This window comes from Paralichthys olivaceus, chromosome 8 (genome assembly GCF_024713975.1).
Source record: "Paralichthys olivaceus isolate ysfri-2021 chromosome 8, ASM2471397v2, whole genome shotgun sequence".
NCBI classification, from domain to species: domain Eukaryota; kingdom Metazoa; phylum Chordata; class Actinopteri; order Pleuronectiformes; family Paralichthyidae; genus Paralichthys; species Paralichthys olivaceus.
The window spans coordinates 24,162,044-24,185,868 of record NC_091100.1 but is presented as its reverse complement, the minus strand read 5'-3'; the positions used below and the strand labels follow the sequence as shown (position 1 = coordinate 24,185,868).

At 41.3% G+C, this 23,825-nt stretch overlaps 1 protein-coding gene across 3 annotated transcripts in view; it reads left to right on the top strand.

Annotated features, from left to right (window-relative positions):
- Positions 1-23,825, top strand: part of LOC109627705 (ras and Rab interactor 2) — a 35,959-nt gene that overhangs the window by 2,681 nt on the left and 9,453 nt on the right. For all 3 annotated transcript variants that reach the window (XM_020084453.2, XM_020084454.2, XM_069530258.1), the window contains 7 exons: positions 6,450-6,594; positions 13,375-13,469; positions 13,739-13,937; positions 14,027-14,141; positions 16,942-17,014; positions 17,590-17,681; positions 22,222-23,643. In XM_020084453.2, coding sequence (XP_019940012.2) covers positions 6,526-6,594; positions 13,375-13,469; positions 13,739-13,937; positions 14,027-14,141; positions 16,942-17,014; positions 17,590-17,681; positions 22,222-23,643 — 2,065 coding nt within the window. In that variant the 5' untranslated portion in view covers positions 6,450-6,525. The remainder of the gene's footprint in view (positions 1-6,449; positions 6,595-13,374; positions 13,470-13,738; positions 13,938-14,026; positions 14,142-16,941; positions 17,015-17,589; positions 17,682-22,221; positions 23,644-23,825) is intronic.

Genomic DNA, 23,825 nt, shown 5'->3' with positions numbered 1-23,825 from the left:
GTGTTGCAGCATGTCTCAGCTTCTCCAGTTCATCCAAACATGCCAGACCTGTAGGAACCTGAACACTGTGCAGCCCACTTCTGTGCTGCTCTCTCAGATTGTTTCTAAATGAACAACTATCTGATGTTTATCACGATAATAAAGGGGCCAGTTTCCTCATTTAAGCCTCTGTGGAATCTGTTAAAGAGATTAACATCGCTGCAGATCCAAGGGGCTGTTTTGGCTCATAGAGCCCTGGTTTCTTACTGCTGTGTGCAAGTGAATCAGCAGAAAGGTATTTTAATTAAAAATAACTTGCTGCTTGTCAGTGCTTGAGTAATGAGTTGTTTTTGTCTCCAGAGACAGTTAGTGTTGCTGTCTGCTGTTTTTAAGTTGCTTTTCTTTTGATCGCCGGATTATTCTGATTATCCTGCTGTGAATGTATTAGAGTCTTGTCGTGCCAGTCTGCAACCTGAAGGCAGAACCAAGAAAGACACAGGTCTAAGAAAAGTGATGTCATCTTTGCTGGACAAGCGGGGACTCGAGTTACCAGTGCAAGATTAAAGTGTCCCTGTGGAAGATGTTAACACTGAACGCTTTCACAGGGCAGCGTTGTCTGTTGTAATCCTGCTGCAGGGCCTTTAAATCCAACACTCAGCTGTGTGAAATGTGAAAAAGTGTTAAGTGTATCCACCAAAACCTTATTACTGTCATAGTTTCTTCTACTCCTGCTTTATTTGAGGATTCCACTTGAAAATTGTTACCAGCCAACAGGCCCCAAGGACAAAATGATCTGTGGGCGTGTTTGGATGTGTTGTCCATGCATCCCATCGTCTTCACCCTATTTACAGCGGGACACATTAAAATACCACTCCACCTACAGGCTTGTTCATGTCAGTTAACTTGTAATGTTATTAACAGAAACTGTTAAGAAATACAGTAGCATCATGTATAATATGGAAGTATCCGATCTAGACTTGCAGGAGCCCTTGAGCGTGACTAAAAAGTGCATAAGGCTGCACAACACTAACAGCTGTTTCGAGGTAATTCCAGAACCCTCAAAGATTCTTCAAAACATCTGGATGAGAAAATGAACTCATCTGCTACATGATGAAAATCTTTACTCTTGATCCAAATAAAGATGTTCGCCAAGTTTAAGTTTTGTTACCACGTAAACGTATCTGTGTTGATGATATGTTTTCATACACACTAGTGATCATTATTTTCTTATGTCGCACAAAATGAGCAATGAGACAAATTTGAGGCGGGCCTAGACGTGTCAGTCACCCCACCCTGCACATTTTTTATTTTCAGTATAAATTATGCTAATAAGAAATGAAAAACATTTGCATGTTAGTTGTTTTAAGAAAATCAATCTAGATCCACAAATCATTCAGTGGGCAATTAGTGAAAATGTGAGAAAATACTCAATCCTTGATCTGCCAAAATTGAGTTGAATTGAGGTAAAAAGCTAACACATAGGTTGTGTCACTGTGTTCTTTCTACTGATAAACAGGCTCTAGGTCAATTCCTACAACAACCACAGCTATCACCAAGTTGAAGTGGTTGTTTCCAGCCCTCAGGCCTTTGAGGATATTGATCATTTAGAAGATGCTACAAAACATAATTTGACAAGTGACACAAAGGTGAGATTATTACTTTATGAGAAGTGTCCTCAAGAGTTTTCTTGATTTTAACATAGAAAAGACTTACAGGATGACGTCCTTACCACAGATATACTGACATCGAAAGATTACTTTAAAGGTACAGTGTGTAGAATTTAGTGATATCTAGTGTTGAAGTTGCATGTTGCAGCTGAACACCCCTCACCTCACCCTCCACTTCCAAACATGAGAAAGAAACTGTGGTAGCTTCAGTTGTCATAAAAACTCAGAAGGTGTTTAGTTTGTCCAGTCTGGACTAAGGTAAAAAACATGGTGGCCTCCGTAGAGAGGGTCCCCTCGATTCATACAATTTAGATGAAACAAACTAATGAAAACATCATGAGGATTATTCTACATTCAATTTCTGCATATAGTTCCCTTTCACCTAAATCTTACACACTGGACCTTTAAATACTGAAGACAAAACATGAACATGCTGATTGGGAAATCTTTAGAGTTACTGCTCTGAGACGAGTGACAACTCTTACTGAAGTTATCACCCTCCTTGGAGTCTTGTGTCTTTCAACACTCGCCATGGAAAATTACAATAGTTAGAATATTTTCTGTTCATCAGGAAATTCTCACTCCATCTGCCCCTTCTGCTACGTCCTCCTCTTCCAATGAAAAATAGAAGACACATCCCCCACCTCCACCCATCTAGTGTTCCTGGGACTCATTTAAAGGGGAGTGGCCCAGAGGAAACAGCGCAGGCTTTTCTCAGCTGACCTTCAGTGTGGAAAGTTGTGGCTGGGCTGTGCTGGTTCCTGACACACTTTCTGACCATGATTCAGTCCATTGACTCTTTTAATACATGTGAAAGCTGATCAGCTTCACGGTGTTGTATGTTTGGCTTTTTTATGCTGCTATTGTGAGACTCGCAAAGCTGCGATAGGAGTCTTAACTGCTGGCGAACGTTTCATGAAAAAGCTGAAGGTAATCCTAACCTTCTGTACTGGGGTAAAAAAAAAGAAAAACTGAGTTAACAGATTCCTGTGTGTTATATAAAAACCAAAGAGCTTCCTCTGTAACTACAAAAACATGGATGGGACAGTCAGTCGGTTCAGCTGAACTTCCCTAGAACTACTTACCCACATTCTGCTCTGCGGTTACACACACACACACAAACACACACACACACACACACACACACACACACACACATCATCTGGTTTGCCTCAGGTCAATAACATGGCCCTGGTATTACAGCTGCTCCTCTTCCTCCTCTTCCTCCTCCTCCTCCTGCTCGGACAGCAGCGTCGAGCCCCATCATCCTAACAGAACTCCTCACTGGATCTCACATCTGACCCGCAGTGCTTCACGTTGTCCCGACAGTTTAAACAAACGGGGGAAATGTTAGTTTTATCGGGTTTTTTTGACCACAGTGTGTTTGTGCTGGAGTGTCATTCAGTGTGGAGCGAAACAGAAACAGTCCCTGCAGTTTTCTGAGGATTATACAGAGTCATGGGGATAAAAATAGAGTAAATAATATGGCTGCAACCACAGTACTCAGCAATATTCACTGACTAAAACTATGATTATCACAAAATTTTAAATTTGATGACATTCTAAACTTCCCAAAGTATTTGCCTCAAATGATTTAATTAAATCCACTCTGTAAAGTTGGCCTCAATACATAACTTATTGTGGCAAAACAAAAAATGTTCAGTTTGGAGGCCAAGTTTAGAACACAGTCTCTCAGAAGTTTCACATTCTTGGCATTTTTTTGCAAAAAACATTTGGGTCCTCAGAGGTTAAAGTCAAGGTGACCTCATAAAACATGTTTTTGGCCTCTTAAACATGATATCTCAAGTCTGCCTACAGCAAACTTATTCAAAATGTGACCATTTGCCCATTGGACTCAAAGAACTAACTGATCAGTGGCCAAAGGTCAAAGTGACCTCATGAGTCTGAAAAGTAAATGTTACAGTTCAAAAATCTATTGGTCTAAGTTGCCTTGAACTTTTAGTTTGCCTTAATGTTTCGTTTCTACAGTGCAGTACATATTTATCTTTTATCAAATAATAGATATAAGATCAATTTTATGATCTGAATTCTGAGCCATGTCTTGTTTTTGACAGTAGGGTGACATTAACGCATTACACACAGTGACACTGTTGCCTATAAAAACATTTTGGGTTTGTACCCTCATGGTTAATTCACTGATTGTATGTCGTTTTGGATAAAAGTGTCAGCTTAATGAAATGCAACTTCTTTGAATCAAGTCATCAGGCCTGAACTTTTTATTTGTTACTAAGAAGTTACATTTAAAGATTTTAGATACATACTGGTTAACCAGTCCATCAAGTGAATTTGTAGTAAAAAATAAAGGGCAGGTGGAGGGTTCACAGTGGTCAAATGGATTTCAGAACAATAGTTGATCTTATTAACGGCTTATAACCAAGCTATATTTTAACTGCTAATAAAGTCATCAATTAGAACTTAGCATGTGAAGGGAGCTTCATATGAAGGTAGCACCTATTAAGCAATTAAATTTAACATTGCCACTAAAAGCAGAAACACTGAGGCTATTCATCAACTCTGATGTGGGACAGCAGCCTCACAGCCAGCCTCACACCTACTGGGAGAAAATGAGGGTCGCACCACCAGAGTGGACGTTAAAAACAAAAATTCCAGAGCTTAATGAAGTCCTGCTGTCATTCTTTATTTATTATCGTTGTATTAAACACAAAGAGGTCTGTGTCTGTGCGGGAAGGAGGGCGTGGGGGCTTGTCCTTGGTCCTGTGAGGGAGGGGTGCACGCTCAGATGTGTCTTTGTTTACTTGCAGCTGAGGATCACACACCTGCACATACATATGGACTGCACACACACACAGACACACACAGTGATCCGTGATTGAGGAAAAGACATTAGTGAAGTGTTTGATGTGATCCATGGGTCGTTTCTGGCAGGGTGAAGAGGATCTGCACTGGTGGGAGTTATATTGTACTACTACAGTACCCAGCATCTGAGGTTTATGCATGTGGACACATTATTTACCTTTCGGTCAGAGTTTTTGTTGGCACTGCCGCTGAGCGCAGCTCTGTTGCAGAATCAACAGCGCGAGGACTCTGAGAATCATCACTCACTGTTTTACTGGAATCTCCTCAGTAGGAATCATTTTTTAAAGTTCCTCTTTAGATGTTTCCCTTGTGCGCTCAGTTTCTTTGTTTCTTTACTTTCCTATGTTTGTGGAAATGAAACCTATGGTGGCAGACAGATGTCAGTTCCACTCTCAGACAGTCAGGAAACGGACTGAGACATTGTGCAGGTCACCACATATGTAGATAACATTAACGGTAACTGACTTCACCGACTTTCGGTTTACTTTTCTTTATTAATGGAACTTATTAAAGTTTTTTCTTGATAAGAAGACCAATCATCTCTCAGATGGCTCAGATGTCAGGACCACTCTGTCCATCAATGTCACAGCGGCTATTGATTGGTTTGCTGATGCAAACATTGTCCATCTTGCTTCGGTGATCCCCTGACTTTTCATGTGTGTCCTCACGCATGGTTTTGAGTGAAATGTCTTTACAGCCATTGTAAACACAACTCAGTCATGTCACATTCATATAAAGACTGTGGTAATCACATGGCCTTTATTCTGCCTGAATTTCCAATTATATAAAATACAGATATTACTTTAACAATCAAATGACAAACATGGAACCATAGAAGCATCAAATGGTTTATGTGAAATAAATCCATATAAACTGTTGTTGATGGAGTCAAATGTTGGCCCCAGGGCCTTTAACAGGTTAATTTGGCCAACATAGACCATTTACATTTAGTTGCCCAAAAGTATCCTGACATGATCTTCTAAGTTTTGCTTTCTCTCCCTTTTGCCCTGCAATTAGGGTATAAAGGGTGGGGGGCTTCCTTGCTATGTGAGATGAAAATGCATGTGTGGGTGGACAATCGACAGAGCATCTCCTGGTTTGCAAGGACTGTGAACAGCCGGACACGAAAGAAAGACAGAAGAAAGTAAACAGAGAGATATGGGAGGGACACATCCCAAACAAAGAAAGATAAAGAAAACGAAAGTTAAATAGAGTTTCTTCTAGAAAACATCAGAGACAAGAAGCAAATGAATATAATTAATTAATCAAAATTCAAAAAGACAGTAGATCAATTAATACATCATTTAAAAGTAATGGCAAAAGAAAAGGATAAAAGAAACATAAGGAAGTACATAATGATACAAATGATATATAATTTTTCCAATATATACACTGTGTCCCGCAAGTGTGCACACACAAACACACACACACACACACACACACACACACACATTATTTTAAATAGAGTTTCTGCTAATTTGAGGTAATTTTCAGGTTGTTCAATTCCATCAATTCCATCACTAGTGTCCTACTAAAGCCCAGAGGCCTAAAAACGTTGCTGTGATGGTTGGGAAAGAAAGGCAGCTGTTCTTGAAGTGAGGCTCGCCAAAATGGAAAATTAATTATGTATGTATGAGAACATGGGAACAAAATCTTGGAAAAAGAAAGAGAGTGAAAATTTGATGGAAGGAAATAGGAGAGGCAGGTGAGAGGAAACTGGTTCAACCAAAAATAAGTGGAGGATTGGAATGAGATTTTTCAAAAAATGGTCTGAGGGTGAGTCAAAGGAGTGATGAAGAGAAAGCAGAGGTGGATGTGTAGAGAGGGAGGGAGAGGAGGAAGAGACAGATAGAAAGCCTTCCAGCAGGCCAGCACCTCCATAATACTTCTGTGGCCAAAGCAAGAATTTCCTCTGGTTGCGCCACAGCTGAAGTATCTGAAGAGAAGTGTGTTTTTGACCCACAGAGCTCCGGCGCCGGCAGACACTGTCTGAGACGTACACACACACTCAGACTCAGACGGAAGAGGACAGGAGGACAACATGGCCTTCAGCTCTTCAGCCGAGAATCCCCCCAGCGGCCTGACAGACAGGAGCGGCAGCTTCTTTAAGGTAATGATGACACTGCGGACTTTCCAAAAAATCCCTTGCAAATGTAAAAGATTCATTTCCTGTTTATCTTCCTGTTTTTAGGCTGACTCAACTTGTGTTTAGAAGAGAGAAACAGCCAAACAGACAATAATATTTGCCCCTTTTTTGAGCAAGCTCTGTTTAAAACTTTTCATGTCAGCCACAATTTCCATCTGTCACTGTTCAGGCAGAGCTCAAACATCTCCAGGTGGTGTTGAGTTTGAAGAGACTGAAGTAAAAGATAGCAGCTAGAATGGCACTCGCCAAGGCCCAACAATTAAATTCAATCAAGCTGCAGATTCATCAAGATCCATGAATTATTCCCTGAGAAAATGGATCTGACTTCCCCACTCTACATGCGACTTAACACTTATGTCGTTTGTGTTAGTTAAAACCAAATGATGTTGTTTTGACCCAGTGTCCGATGTCCCTGTTGGTGTGTCTGTGTGTCATGTGCATGAGAGAGAGAGGAGTCAGGTTGAAGAGGCGCTGAACGAATCTCGTGCAGCTGCAGTGAATAAAGATTTGACCAATTTAGGAAAAGTATCAGTCATGATGTCGTGGTCAGTGTTCATATTTTGGCGATGGCCACAAACAAATCAGCGTATTCAGTTTTAATACACATTGTAGATTAATTCATGTCAATACACTTACCAAAAGTCTGCTACAATGCGTGATCAACAGTAATTTATTGATCACCTGCATTCCAGTCCAGTGAACATCATCAATCCTTTCACACACACCATGTGTAAAGATTATTATATTATTCATACAAGCATCTCTCTGGCGACAGTCACATTTCATTAGGTCTGTGTCTTTCAGAAACTCTTTACTTGTGAAGTCTTAAAATACTTTATGGATTTATTCTCTCAGAGACTGTTTTTATCCTGTCAAGGTTTTATCCGCACACTGTTTGTTCTGACTGAGCACTTTCCTTCATACTTTCAGGAAATGTAATAGAGTATTGATTGATGACATCTTAAAGTGGAGCTGTATGTTTTGTACAGTTTTCCTTTGCTTTCTGCCATATAGTGAAGCTCTGCTGGACTGAAGAAAGCCAGCTGCTCGTGTTGGCTCCCTGACAAACACATACACAGGAGTAATGAAATGCTTTCTCCCTCTCTGTCTTAATGCCCCCCCCCCCCCCCCCCCCCCCCCCATTTCTGCCTCTCTTCATGGTTCCTCTTTTGCCTCTGCAGTTTCTCCTCCACTAACATTCACTCCAAGCATTTTGCACCTGTATTCTGCTTCCCTGTTCTATATAAAAGGTGTGAACACAGAGTAGGGGAGGGTTGTTATCCCACCTTCTAGGAGGCTGTGACAGATTGATATCTTTGTAAACAGGAGAACAGGCATGGTGGGACAAAAATCACAGATGGGGGCAGTGTTTGGTTCAGTGTAAACAATGACATATATGGTGGCAAAGAGAGAGCTCAACGCTTTGCAAATGAAGACAACACGTGCAATTTAAGAAAGTAACTTCATCAATTTGACGACACATGCGCTGCAAAAAGTCACAGCACATACAAATACAGAAACACGCTGCACATTGTGAAAATGACACCAGAAAAAGTTTTGTGCATGTGTTGGTACTTTTTGCAGCTCATGCGTCGTCAAACTGAAGGAGTTTTTATCGGATTGTTTTTCTTGTCAGATTACAGTCAGATAGAGTTCCACCACATGACAGTGTAATCCCTGGAGTCTAGCATTGTCTGTGTTGTGGTTTATTTGATGGAAAGGAAATGTCTTGGAGGTGATTCATTGTGACAGACCGAGTGAAAACAGTAGGTTTTTACACATATTTTACAAATTGAACATCAGAGATAGGTTAGCATATGATACAATAACTTTCAACTAACTAGTACACTTAAATACACAAGAAGCTGACATACACTGACCATAACTTCACTTTCTTCTCCCATGGAGTACCACGACAGAAAGGGGAGAGAAGGTTAGAAGGAAGGGTCCCTCAAAAGTGGACGTATAGCTACACACTGACAACACAGGCCTGCCAGGTACAAAGATTTTGTGTCATTATAACAATACAGTAATTTAAATAAATTTAAATACACAATGGAATCTGTGACACTTATTACTGCTGCTTTCTCTATCTTGCACAAACTACCAGTTTTCCGGTCAAAGATTTCCCATCCCTCCATTTTTTTTTGTCAATGCCTCTGCTACTCTCCACTCTACAATATACTGTCAGTTTGTATTGTGTGCGTGCAGAGCTTTTTATAAACAGTCTATGGTGCACAGTGAATGTGGAAAACTTTGTGGTCATCCTACCTGGTTTATCTGCAGTGAAGATTTTATAGTCTGTGTTTTTCATTAAATTCATTTCTTTATTATTGTTCATGTGTGTGGTTCATGTATGAATTGAATGATTTACTGAACTGGTGTTGTTTCTTCATACATTACATGTCGGCTATTTCAAAGGTCTGTTAAGCAACCAGCACAACCTTCACACCTTTTCATAATAAAGCTCTAATTCTGCTCAGTATAAAGCATTGCAGCAATAAAACAGAAGTTGTGCTTACACTTAAACTCTTACTCAGTTCTGCTGCTGCAATAAACATTTCAAATGTGACTGACTGACAAGACAAACTGTTTTGAGAAGGTTCTCTTAGTGGATCCTGTTCAGTGAATGGTCCATGTTCGATTTATTTTCAGACGTTAAAATCCTTCAATCGTCCTAATCCTCTGTTCATCCCCCCCTTGTGACTAATCTGTATTATATAATCCCAATAGGTGTTTGTTATTTTGTGTTTTACATAACTTACTTTGCATTCTGTATTTAAAGCAGCTGCAGCCTTGTACTGCAGCTTTCACCTGACAGCGTCTGCTCACTTCATCCAGCTTAAATGCACGAACAGCCACTTTTAAAACTTCAGACGACACAGTTAGACCACAACTATGAAACAAAACTGAATGTTGTCTCGCCTCTTATTTCCTCTGCAGCTTTTTCCATCATGCTCCCTCTGTGAAAGTGCTATGGGTGTGTGTGTCTGTGTGACAAAACCAAACACATAGTTTCCCATTGACTCCATCCATGGCTTTAACAGCAGCACATGCAGAGAATCACTTACCTCTACAGAAACACACACACACACACACACACACACATTTATTTGTGTATACTAGTGTCGTGCAGAGAGGATGGAGTCAATAAAAGGGGAAACAAACCCAGATGAATGAAGTGGGTTAGGTTTATAAAAGTTAGTGAAAGGCACAGTCTTGTTATTGGAGGGTGTTCCTGAATATAAGTCTTTTTCCTCTAAAAGCTGTCAGAGTGAAATAAGGCCAGCATGAGCGCCACCATTAGAGCTGCACACGGCACTCTGCCCAGATCCAGTCACTCTGCAGCTCTCGTGTTCACTGACCTTCATTTTATAGCTCAGGAATTTCCCATGTCTTCTGCTCTGGCCTCATTCCCCCACTTTCATTCAGATAATTCAATGCCTGTCTATTAACAGAACATAATAACAATATTTCTACTTGTTTCCATGGCTGGATTAACTCTTTCCGTTGTGTGTTTGTGTTGTGTAAAGTATTGGAACACTGAAGCAGATCCTGGCCCCAGGTTTCTAGTGTAATAATTTAATTAAAACAGTATCAAATCAGTAGCAAGTTAATAATGAATCATTAATGAGCAGTTCCTGAATATTTTGATCATGATAATTTATAAGAGAACAAAATGGAAGATACTATGTTAATGAATCATTAGTCAATGAGTCATTTTTAAACTCTATTATTTTTGCCAGGCCTTGGCACGTTTTGTAAAGATGCATAAATTGAATATTTACCCACTTGCGAACCGTTCAACTTATCGGCTTCACACTTGGTATAACTTTCGTAGAATCATTTCCTCTGTAGCAAATTGTCTTCAAAGTAAAAGCACAATGTTTGTTCTGTTGCTGCAAATGCTTCATATTTAGTTAAATTACAGAGCTGAAGATTGCGTTGGTTGTTTTACAGACCTCTGAAATAGCCGACATGCAATGTATTAAAAATAACAATCAATCAATCAATTCAATTTTATTTGTATAGCCTATATTCACATATCCCACTTTGTCTCACTGGGCTTAAGGTCCAGTGTGTAAGATTTAGGTGAAAGGGAACTATTGGCAGAAATTTAATGTAGAATAATCCTCATGATGTTTTCACTAGTGTGTTTCATCTAAATTGTATGAATTGTAGTTTCTTTACCCCAGAAAAGGCCATTTATATTTAAATACTTTATATTTACATTGAGGGGACCCTCTCTACAGAGGCCGCCATGTTTTTTACATTAGTCCAGACTGGACAAACTAAACACCTTTTGAGTTTTTATGACAACTGAAGCTTCCACAGGTTCTTTTTCATGTTTGGAAGGAGAGGGTGAGGTGATGGGGTGTTCAGCTGCAACATGCAACTTCAACACTAGATACCACAAAATTCTACACAGTGTACCTTTAACAAGGTGCAACATCCTCTGTCCTCAACCCTCAGCAAGAGTAAGGAAAATCCACTAACCTGTTAACAGAGGAAAAAAACGTAGAAACCTCAGAGGGCCACATGTGAGGGATCTCTCTACCAGGACGGACAGAAGTGCAAAAGATGCTGAGTGTAACTGAACACATTAACAAAATAACAGTATTTAAAACATTGATTACAACACACCTACAAAAGTACATAATGCTGAGTTCCAGAACATGCTGGGACATACTTAATTAATGATTCAAATTAGTTATGAATAGTTAATAAATATATCTTAACACTAATTTTTAACTATTATAATTTTTTACAAACCTTGATGCACATTTTAAATACGCAAAAATATTCAATATTTTCTATTAAAGCAGAGACAAACCAAAGATGGTTTATTCAAAACAGAATATTAAGATAGTTGATGATTTTTCTGTTGACAGATCAGCTAGAGCTCCACTGTAAACACTGATGTCCCATGAACAATAGTGCAAATCAAGTTACACAGTTATGAAGTACCTTCAACAGCCTCTCTGTTGTTTTCGAGGACTGGAAGGAGAGAAAGCTTGTTTTTCTGAATGTTTCCCCTCTATTGGATTAACTGCAGTCACTCAGCACTAATTCAGGGGTCGGTCAGTTTGAGCTGCCACTTCAGCTGATTGCAGCTTCTGATTTTAGGCTCCTCACATCTCTTGAGAAGAAAATGACACGTTTAGCTGTGTGAGAGCGCCGGCTGTCTCTGGTCGCCTGTGAAGACTGGAATAGTCACTTGTGTCACCACAAGACTGAGTGTCACCAGTCTTAATTTGAAGTGCAGGGTTTCATTTCCATTTGTGTCGTATGAGTTTTAACCTGACAGAACGCTGAGGGACTCTGAGGCTTCAGCAGAGCTGGCTCCACTTAGGTAGAATAGACTTAGTCCTGTGAGGGGGCGGCTGTGGTTACTGCGGTCTGGCCTGCAGCCCGCCTGGTGGAGAATAGTTTGTTAAAGGATGCCTCCTATTGGTTGAAATGTGTAATGGAAGCAGTGGTTCTGACATACGAATTTCATAAAAACCAAAACCTAAAGTTTGAGAATATTCCTGTGTAATTCTTTGAGTTTGAACTTCATGTTTGGAGTTAAAAACATCAAGAAACTCTGATAATATGACTGGAATTTTCCATGTGCAGTTGATGTCAACATACTTTCCTCGATTACCTCAAATTTCTGGTCTTCATTACTCCGTGCTCTGCGGCTGCCTTGTTTTGTTTGCGTTGTTTGACCCAGATCCTCAGTGCAGAGCATCCAAATTTCAACATCTGCTCAGTAATGTTACAGCGGGCCCTGAATCCCCTGAGCGCTCTAACATGTGGTGGGAGGGAATGTGGAAAATGCAGGAAAAGACAAGACAACATGAAAACAAATTGTGTTGTAGGCTTTAACTGAGCAGCTTATAAACTGTTTTTTAAAAAGTACCTTTTGGGCGCGAATGGTTTACCTGTGCTGATTTAGGCATGACTTTACCAGAATGTACTCTGACACTGTTTTTTATTCAAGATGACTGGTTTTCAGTGGTGAAGAAGTGTTGTGAAAGGAAAGGGACAAGCGCCTTCAGATAGTAATTAATACAATTTGTGTGGAAGAAAACTCACTCCTTTCTCACAACACAGAGGCGAAACACACATGTTTTTAGATTCAGCTCCATTCTCTGAATCCAGTGGCAACACAGCATACTGCCTGTTTACTTGTTTGGACGATAGGGGTGTGCTTTCTGAGGCTGGTATAAGTGATCGTAAAACACATTCCATATCTGTAATGCTTTTCGAATGCCAAAATAGTTGTGGGCTGAAACTAAATCCAGCACAAAAGGCATGATGAGCAGTCATCTCCACACTTTATTCTGTTGACTAATTTCTGCCAAACAGATTTAAATGACAGGTGATATGATATAGGATGCAGCCAAACAAGCTTCCTGTCCAGATTCCTCCAGATGTTTAAATCTCTTTGTTTGGGTCTTTACAGAACAACCTGGGAAGTTTTGCAGCCCACTCTCAATGTTGTGTTTGTTTCTTTTTGTTTTAACAATGCTTTGCTTCCTGTCTATAGGAAATAAGGTCCACATAGAGGAAACATGACTAACCATTTCCCTGCCCTTTGTTACAGATCTGACCAGTGCAGCCTGTCCGTCCCAAAGTCTCACTTTCCTAATTTGTAATCAACATTTGACAGATGTCGTCAGTTTCGTTTATTGCTGCCCCCCCCCCCCCCACTTGTCCTTCTGACATTCTGAAGCCTCTCATTCTGTCCTCTTGCAGCTGATTGACACGTTTGCAATGGAGATCGGGGAGCTGAAGAAGGAGATGGTCCAGACCTCTCCATCCACAGACAAGGAGCCCATGGATCTGCAGGGGTAACGCTGTATTTCATACATTTCTCCTGCTCTAGACAAAACATTCCTCAACCTGACTCATCTTGTTTTTTCCTGATAATATCTGATAATAATATCTGCCTCAGTCAGGCACAACATTTTTATTGCCGTGCTCTGCTTTGTTTAGTGTTCTGCTAAATCATATTTCCTTCAACAGTATTTGTAAATATAATCTATTCACTATGCTGCTCATTATCACCAGCAGATGGCATTAGTGTTTGACTCCGTCCCTCTCTCTGTCATGCTGCCAGGCTGGAGAGTGAGGTGAGTGGCGTTTACCTGCAGTCCCCCCACTGCTGCGGGGTTGGGGGTGAAAGGGACTCTGGGTATGACTCCTTGCGAAGGAGGATGAGCGTGTTGGACAGGCTGAATCAAACCCACCCAGTGTGGTTGCTGCTGGCGATCACTGAAGAGGAGGCCAGTCGCATTCTGCTCAAGCAGCCACCAGGGGTGAGGAGTTACCCTCCTGTGATACAACTGTTCATCTGTTATCTAAGTGTATTTTACATGTCATGACGGATGATTCCTCTCTGGTGCAGGTATTCCTGGTCAGGAAGTCAGCTGTTCTGCAGAGAAAGGTTCTGTCTGTGCGTCTGAAGGAGGATCGGTCAGAAACTCCCATCAGCCATTTTCCTGTCAAAGAGAGCCAGTATAGTGAGTAATATGTATGTTTTCTGGAGTCAGGATTCCTCGTGGATTAAGTCAGGATCTGTAGTGTTTCAGAGGATGTCAAATACATTGACAAGTTGGACTCTGTGTTCAAGTTTGTCTCAAAAGATGATCCCACAGAATCTAGTATTGGCAATATCTGACTGAGATGCAATATCTTTACCACAGATGTTTTTCAGACAGGTCACAATGTAAAGAGTAAATGAAAGATCAAGTGTGTAAGATTTAGGTGAAAGGGAATTATTGGTTGAAATCTAATGTAGAATAATCCTCATGATGTTTTTACTAGTTTGTTTCATCTTAATTGTTTGAATTGTTGTTCTAAATTCTACACGCTTCACCTTTAACCTTTTTAGGAACAGTGCTTCAAATAACTGTTAGCAAAACTCATTCAAGTTTATTGTTGTAATGACAATGACAGATCACAAAGTTCAAATTGTGTTAGTCCAGTTTCCTTTGCTTCCCTGATTGTGTCTCATTTAGCCACAACCACCTCTACCACTACTCTCGGTCAGCAAGTTAAAAGAAAAGTCTCTTCCTTCCTTTCCTGTCCGCTCAGCTTGTACAAAGATAAACCCATACCGAGATGGGAAACGAGTGTGACCGGAACATCAGCTTGAAACACAATGGTGTGTGTGTGTGTGTGTGTGTGTGTGTGTGTGCGCGTGTGTGCGCATGTGTGTGTGTGTGTGTGTATGTGAGAGAGATAGAGAGAGAGACCTTGGCATTGGGGGTCATGTTGATTTTTAAAATAGATGTCCTATGGAACTGTTAGTATAATTTGATAAATAATTATCTATATCCAAAGCACTTTTTATATTGCAACCATTTATTAGCTGTTTGTATCTTTATTGAACATGTGCACCTTAGTTAAAATGTGTCACGTTGTTGACATAGATTACCATAAGTGTGCACTAAGATTCATTTATTTAGTGTTGTGTGTCTTTATTAACTGTGATGTCTAAAACCTATATGATTTAAATATGCTCCTAGTATTAGAATAACTCGTCCTGCACGTGTTGTGGTTCCACACAGAGAGTTGGAGCTGTTGCCAAAGTGTGATGACATAGCAGCTGTGGATTCTCTGTACTGAAATGACAGCACACATGGGAGGGACCGCAGTGCCTTTGGCCTGGTTTGGCCTTTAGATGTGGGTCAGCTGCTATTCAGTTAGCCTCTCGCACTGCACACAGTGCTGTATCAAGTCAGCCATGTGAATGAACGGTTTCACTTTGCTCATTAACAAAGGCATTATTTCTTATTGTTTCGTAAAGGGATAGTTCATATAAATATACAATTCAGTCATTATGTGTCGGGTGAAGTGTTTGAGTCCACGAAACACTTTTGGAGTTTCAGGGGTAAACAGCGTAGCAGCCAAATCCAATACAGTAAAGTAACTGGTGAAAAACACATGCCTCCATACTGCTCCTGTGGTGTCATCCAAGTGTCAGTAAGACCTGACTTTCAAGTTCGACACGAAACAGCTTATTTACACCATGATTTTAGCAAAAATGTCCACTGTTATCTTCAGCTCAGAGCCGTGTTCATGTTTGCGTGCACATCAACCAAGCTCGTGCCTCCTTGCCGAAGGGACATGTGATGATACCCGTGAGTTCTCACTGAGGCATTTATGTTTTTTTACATTTGAATTGTATTGGATTTGGCTGCAACACTATTTACTTCTGATGTTAACAGTTTTGTGGACCCAAACACTTCACCCACCCCTCCATCTGAATAGTGGTGAGTAGGTAATGAGTGAATTTTCATTTTTGGGTGAACTGTACCTTAAAACGGCCTCTGAGATAGCCGAAATGCACTGCATGAAAAATAACACACCTGCACTTGTAGTAGATAAGTGAATAGACTGGGAAATAATTTAAACAATTTATTATTTTTGTCAAACCTTGATGCAAATATTCAATATTGTCTATTAAAGCAGAGAAAAATCTGAGAAACCCTCACATTTGAAAAACTAAAACCAGAGGAGGTTTTTCCAAAACAGATTTTAAAATGGTTCAGACAGACAACTCACGTTAAAATGTTTATTGCAACAGTACAACATATTATACAGCAATAATAAAAAATCGAGTTAAACATTGCAAAAACCAAAGCAGTAAAGTTCAACAGAGGTCGACATGGCCAGAGGTGATGAGGTCAGTGGAAGGTGCAGCAGGTGTAACTGAGGGTTTTATCAGTGCTTGGGGACTCTGAGTTCAGATTCTCTATCCCATTAGGAGTTTTCTTTAAATGTTTGCTATTGGTTCTGTTTTGCACCCTCATTCACTGACGTGCTCGATACAGTGTGGTACTGCTCTCTGTGTCACTCCACCCCATCACCAGCTCTCAATATGGGTCTGAAATATGGTTCCACCCTCACATATAATCACAGCTCAACCCCACAACAGACAATAGTTTGAGGCTTCTCCCGTGTAGACAGCAGATATAGATCGTACCCTTTCTACAAGTTTCTTTTTATCACACAAGTCAAAGGTTTTTCGACACTAAATACAAACAGTGATACTTTTTGCAGGTGTTTTTAGGTCCAACATTTTGGCTAATCTCTATTAACAGCTATCTGTATATGAATGCAGATAAATTAAAAAGCCAATTTGTGTTCCTCCTCTTTTGCTCTCCACATGTTTCCCTGCGGGCCACCGAAACCTGCTCAGATGTGATCAGTCCAGCCCCAAAACCTTGTCCCTCGCCTTCAGACTCTACAAATTCACATGCAGAATGTGTTTATTAAATGGACTCCTATTTAATTTGCATTTTCATTTGTTTGCAGCGTTTTCTCTCGAGGGATCTGGGATAAGTTTCGCAGATCTGTTTCGCCTGGTGGCTTTCTACTGTATTAGCAGGTAAATACACATTTCCTTTTGTGTCCATCTGGCACATCCTTCAGCCTCTCCGTGTGCTACTCTCTGACGAGAGGGGATTTGAGGATGGAACCTTACACAAGTGAAAAGAATGTTTGTCGAGTAAGCAGTCAACTCTCAGTGCCCAGGGCTCTCACTTCTTGTTTTAGCTGGTGCCAGGGTCTCAGACAGACTCAAACTGCAGACACGGGAAACAGTGGGAAACCGTGCCACAAGCAATAAGAAACAAAGCAGTGCATGTGACTGTGGAGATGGAGCTCAGAGTTTTGGTTGAGCAACATGTTAGATACCAACACAGATATATTTTGAATTGTTAGAGATTTTCATCTATGATTGGAATTAAAGGGTGCGTCAACACATTTACTAGATTCATGGCATTATCACTATTGTCAGGGTGTGTCATTGACAAAACTGCTATATAACCTTAAAAATAAAGTTCAGTACACTGAACAGTAATGATGAGTCATACTCTCTATCCAATGTCCAACTTATTTTAGTGTATTTCTACTTTCTCTTGTGTTTTTTATCATATTTATGGCTTGTTGTTCTTTCCTTAGGGATGTCCTGCCTTTCACAATCAAACTCCCAGAGGCCATTGCATCTGCCAAGACTCAGAAAGAGCTGGAGGAGGTGGCTCAGCTCGGAGCAGGTATCTTCAATTATGTCTTTACTCATCATCTTGAGCGGCCTTGCTGGAGATTTTCCAAGTTTGAACCACAAATTAATTCAGTGCTGATAAATTTTTAAGGCACAATGCTGTTTTTAGATTGGTGTTTTCCTGTTCATCGAGTTTAAAGTAGTTTCATGCAGGTATAAAAAAATAACTGCCGAGATTTATTCCAATCTTAGACTGGAAGCAGGTGAAAACAGCAAGCCTGCCTCGCTCTCTAATGTTAGCACAAAATAATGTTGTCATGCTGTTTGCCTGCTGAGAGCCCTGCTCACTGTGGTTATCAATATTTTACATTAGCATCTAATATTCTGCTTTCTGGATAGCATTACATGTGACACAACCTCCACCCAAAGCCATCAGCCTGCTCCTCTATCAGCTGTAAACACATATCAAACACAGAGCCACGGCAAAATCTAATAATCAACTTTAAACACCCTTTCTTATTACTTATTATTTATTCCTGCAGTTTAAAATCATCCACAGATTTTATAAAACCCAGAGCTGTGACCAGAACATTGGAACTGTAAACATTGCCAACCACTATTTTTGTAATTCACACAGTTCCAGGTACTGAATCAGCTCGTCATTAGCTTTCATTCCTTACTCTTGTTGAGGGTTAAGGACAGAGGATGTCTCACGTTGTTAAACCCTATGAGACAAATACTGATTAGTGAATATGGGCCATACAATTAAAATTTGACTGATTGATTGATTGATTATTGGACGTTATCTGCCCCCTGGCTGTGCATGTGCACATGATGATGACGCTCGATATCCATGAAAACTGTCAGTCATACAAAGCAAAGACAAATGAAACAACCAGCATTTCTGTGCAGAGGTTTTGTTTATTTTCCTTTGTCTTCTCACACTGACCATTTGGGTCTGTTTTCACAGCAGTTTTAGTCACCTCATCTCTGTCAAGTTATTCCAGGCCCAGCTGCTGTGCAACTGCAGTGAGTCAGCTTCCTATAGTGGAAGCCTACGACATTACTCAGTGCTCAGTGTGGGGGGAAGGGAGTGGCGAGTGGAAAGCTACAGTCGGCTGTGTGCTGTCTAAACACACACATACCATCATACCACAGTCAAAAATGTGTGAAAACACACAAGTTTCGAGAGTGTGACTGCTAACGTAAGATCCAGTAGACTGTGTCACTGGTATTTACAAACCTGAAATGCTGTCATTGTATAAGCATGGCTGTATTCCTGAGAATGAAGTGGGTGTTAGTCATCGTTGTTGTTGCTTTTGCACTTTTATCCTTCTTCTCCTCCTTTTTCCATTGGGAAAAAGCAGAAAAACCCATAAAGTATAAGCCAACTTCTGAAACTCACTTAACAAGCTCATATATTCATTAAGGGAAACTCCCTTCTCCACTGGAGAGCTTCTATTTAAAGTCTAAATGCAGACTGCCTCGATCTGTGTTGTGGACTCTGGGCACGCACATGTGAAACACAAACACATGTTGCAAATAGCTTCAGACATTTGAATATCACAGTGACTTTGCACCCTATTTTCCCCACCAGAGGGCAAACAAAGTGAGGGTGCTGGTATGATATCGAGTGGTGGGCTCTGAATCGAATTTAACTTATTAACTGGAGCATTTATCATGAATATTTGGTCCATTTTGGATATCTAGGGTGCTATTAGAATGTTTAGTCGTGTTAGGGATGGTGCTGCACTTTGGCTTACATCTCTGCAGTATAAGATGGATTGTATGAAGCTTTTGCCGATGTTTGTTTTTAATTCATCTCATACTTTGGTTTAACTCATGACATTCTCATCAGACTCAGTTGTAGTCTCTTTGCATTTAGTGCTAAAGTTGCATTGCTAACATGCTAAAATAAGAGGGCGAACCTGGTAAACAGAAGTATGTTGGCATTGACTCTATGAGCATGTTAGTACTGTGCCTTCATACAGCCTTGTAGAGGTGCTGGCATAGTGCTGTTAGTGTTACTCTTATATTCAGTGAAATTAAGTCATTGATGTCTCAAATGTCTCCCTCAATCTCAGGTCAGTTACCTGTTGACAGAAAGACACACCTCGATTTCTGATTTCCCCTAATTCATATACAGTTTTTGGACAAAGTTTTGCTTTAACTACATGTTTACAAAGTCATATTTTAACTTATTCTCTCTAAAGTATGAATGGTTCATCACTGCATTAATCCCATTGTACAACAAAGTTAAGTTATATTAGTTTGGAACAGTTCTTCTCTAAAGCTGGGCCAACACTGTGCTGTTTAGGAGCAATGACCAGGAGCAGTGATTTCAGTAAAGTTTATGTACACAATACAGCCACGTCTAAACAACAGAGTGAACAACAGAGTGAATGACGGCAGAGTGACGGCAGTTATACTTCACATTATAATTTTATGGGGGAAAACCATGAAGCTGCAGAGATTATTTTCTGTTGTTCTCAAGGAAGTCCAGCTTTATTTTACAGCAGTCGTGAAATCATGGTTTTAGCCAGATCACATAAAATGCTCCACCAGGAGAACAATCTCACTAGAGACCATTTCAGAGAGCAGATGTTTTGACAGCAGCTATGTGAGAAATAGGACTAAGGATCTCCATACCTTCCAGTTTTTGACCATTACAGCAATTATTTAGATATCTTAACCCCCCCTATTATGTAGAAAGTGTGTGTCAACACACAACAAAGTTATGAACTTATTCAGGCCGAGCACATGTACAGTGTCTTTCAAGCTAAACAGACGTCCTATTTAATTCAATGTCATAATTATTTTCAGTAGCTTTCAATTTAACCATTTTTCAGTTGCTGTAAATCAACTGTCCATGAGTCATTTCCTGCACAAACCTTTCACATGTGTTCAATTCAATTTTATTTGTATAGCGCCAAAGCATAATATACATTATCTCAAGGCACTTTACATAGAAGGTCAAGACCTTAAAATCTTATTTGATTTAGAGAAACCCAACAGTTCCCACACTGAGCAGCACTTTGGCGACTGTGGAGAGAAAAACTCCTTTGTTAACAGGAAGAAACCTCTAACAGAACCAGGCTCAATGTGGGCGGTCATCTGCCTCGACCGGTTGGGGTGAGCATTAAAAGTCTTCCTTTTGCCCCAAAAGGCGAAAATCATCCCTGTCCATGGAAAGGCTTTTACCTGGGTTTTGAAACCCATGTTATGTAATGTAATGTAATGAAACCCAGGCAGGAAGTGACAGAGTTTTTAGGTTGGGTGCTGTGGCCCAGGGGTTAGAGAGGGTTGTCCTTTAACCAGATAGTCGGTGGTTCAATCACAGTTTTCCCCATTCCACATGCCGAAGTGTACTTGGGCAAGATACTGGACCAAGCCACCTGACATAGAAAAACGTGCTGCCCATAAATGTAGTGTATTAATGTGTGTGAATGGGTGAAAAAAGGATCTGTAAGGCACTTTGAGTGATCATCAAGACTAGATTTGTCAGCTACATAACCACATTCATGAAAAACAACACACAACAGGATAAATAAGTAAATGACAAATGCATATTTTTGCCAGTAATTTGTATTAGTCTTTGACCTGACCACAGACAAATGTATTATTTGAAAGATTCTTTAGATTTAAACATATTACAGTATTTACAGCAAGCCCTTTTTCAACTCGTGCTACCGTGAGGTCAGTCATTATTATATGGGTGGTTGAGGTTGGGCTGCCTGGTGCAGTCGTGCTCTGCAGTGTCAGGTGTTCATTGCTCACATGGACCCGTGAGAATACCACAGTCAGAGTTCACTCTCTAGACACTGAGGTATTATGAGACATCTGAAACTGCTCTACCAGCAGTCAGCTGGAGTCTGCTTCTTTATTGCACCAGGAATGTAAGAGGTCACATTTCCATTTTTAGACTGCAGAACCGGTCGTCACCAGACTTAGGCTGTAGTCTTGGTGCATATGCTTCAAAGTGTGTATGATCTGTTGTCTGTTCTGTTCAAATAGTTGACACAAAACTAAAAAAGAGCATTGATTTAAAGCACGAGAGGAAAAAGGCATAAGATCATGTACATAAGGTTTGCAGATAGCTATCAATTCTCTGAACAATAAAAAAATTGTAAAAAAACTACTCCGTTAGGGGAGCTACAGGGGAACACTGCTCTATTTGAATTACGAGAGAAGGAAAACAGAGCAGGAAGAAGAGTGGAAAGACTGGGAATGCGTGCCGTGTGGTGTGTTGAGTGCCCTCCCACTCTGTGATTAGCACGGGTGACTCCCTCTGTACGTCTCTGGGTGTGTGTCGGCATTCAGTGAATCAGACCCAAGAGACACGGAGCTAAACTCACCACATTTCTCCGACCAGCAAAAAGAAGAAAGACAAGCAAAGAGCACAAAGTAAGAACTTTGATTGAACAGCTGATGTGTTGGTGAGAAATAGTAGAGAATACTGGCTTTGTTCTTTTATATCTATTCTTTGACTCATCTTCTCATTTAAAGACTCGTTGTGAACTTTTAGTTGTACTAGGAGAACTATGTGAAGCTTAAAGTTGTAATGTTTAACTTTCTGTGTCTGTTTGTTATAGGCTTCTGGGACTCTGCTCTTTGCAGTCAGCGTCGCACCTCCCCCCGCCCCTGTCGCCCTCTGAGCCGTACCCTCAGCCCCCAGCGAACCAACAGGAACAGGGAAGGCGGGGGGTCGCAGCAGAGGCACACCGGGTTTTACTGTGAGAGCGCGCCTCCAACCTTACGGTCCCACGCTGTTCCACCTTCCTATAATCTGGAGAGAAGGCATTCCAGTGGTCCTCTGTGCTTTGTTAACCCGCTGTTTCTCCAGACACATCAACACCACCATCGCCACTGTGCAGAGGATTCTCCTCCACATGCTGCCAAGTCCAGTAACCACCCAGAGAATGTGGGTGAATCATCTGTGAAGCCGTCGGGCAGCAGCAAATCTAGTGAGCAACACACAGACAACATCAAACTGAACGGAAAATCTAGGCTCCCTCCCCCTCGCCCCCCTCCCCCACGCTCAATGCCACGCCGACGCCCTGCGCCACCTCCACCTGGACCTCCAGCAGCTACCACTAGACCCAAGAGCATGCCGGAGGCTGTTGCTGTGGCTACGAGACAACACCAGTCCCCCAGCAAGCGCCCAGCTCCTGCTCGACCACCAATGGGTGCCAAGCACAGCAGCCTTACCAAAGGCGCCAGCTCACCGCTCACTGTGCCTTCGAACCCACCACCTCCAAGGCCTAAAAAGCCTGATATGGAGGCCCACCGCTGCCACATCGCAATGGACGATGAGACTATCGCCAGGGCCCTATCCCGTGCCAAGCTTCCATCATGCCAGCCTCCGCCTGCTGTCCCCGCTGATGTACTACTGGAGAATAATGCTCAGAGTCCTTCCAGTCCTAATGAAAGGGGACGCCAGCGTCTCAGCGACATGAGCATGTCTACTTCTTCTTCTGACTCACTGGAATACTCCCAATCTCCTGGATTCTCCCTAGGCCTTGCCCCCAGCCCGTCTCGACACCGCAACCATCAAGACCCAGTGGAGGACAGCAGTGAGGAGGATGAGGACGGCGAAGAAGATGAAGAGGAGGATTATGGGGTCGGCCTGGAGACTGATCTAGAGATGCGCCTTCGTACATCCTTTAAAGCTAGGAGGCGAAAGGTTGGTGTGAGCCTTAGTGGGGGGTCCTTTATCCTACCTAGGGCGTTGAAGGGACGCTTTCGCAAGGTAAGCGGCATGCTGAGCTCGCTCATGACCCCGGAGAGACGGGCGGTGAAAAGAATTGCAGAGCTGTCCAGGAACAAAAGCTCATATTTTGGCTCCCTAGTTCAGGACTACATCAGCTTTGTTCAGGAGAACCGGTGCTGTAACACATCAGGGATGGATTTTCTGCAGACTCTCAGGCAGTTTATGACACAGATGAAGGCTTACCTGCGCCAGAGCTCTGAGCTGGATCCACCAATAGAGTCACTAATACCTGAGGACCAGATTGGTAAGTAGGACAAGTAAATTGAGAATCTGTAAACCGTGACTCTAAATACAGCTTTTAAAGTTGGAGGTTGTCAATGTGTTTGTGTGTCCATACTTTTTGAAACATCTACTAATGCATGTGTGGGCACGTGTGTGATGTCTTAGTCATATGCTATCTTTGACAGCATTCAGTTCCGTACATGT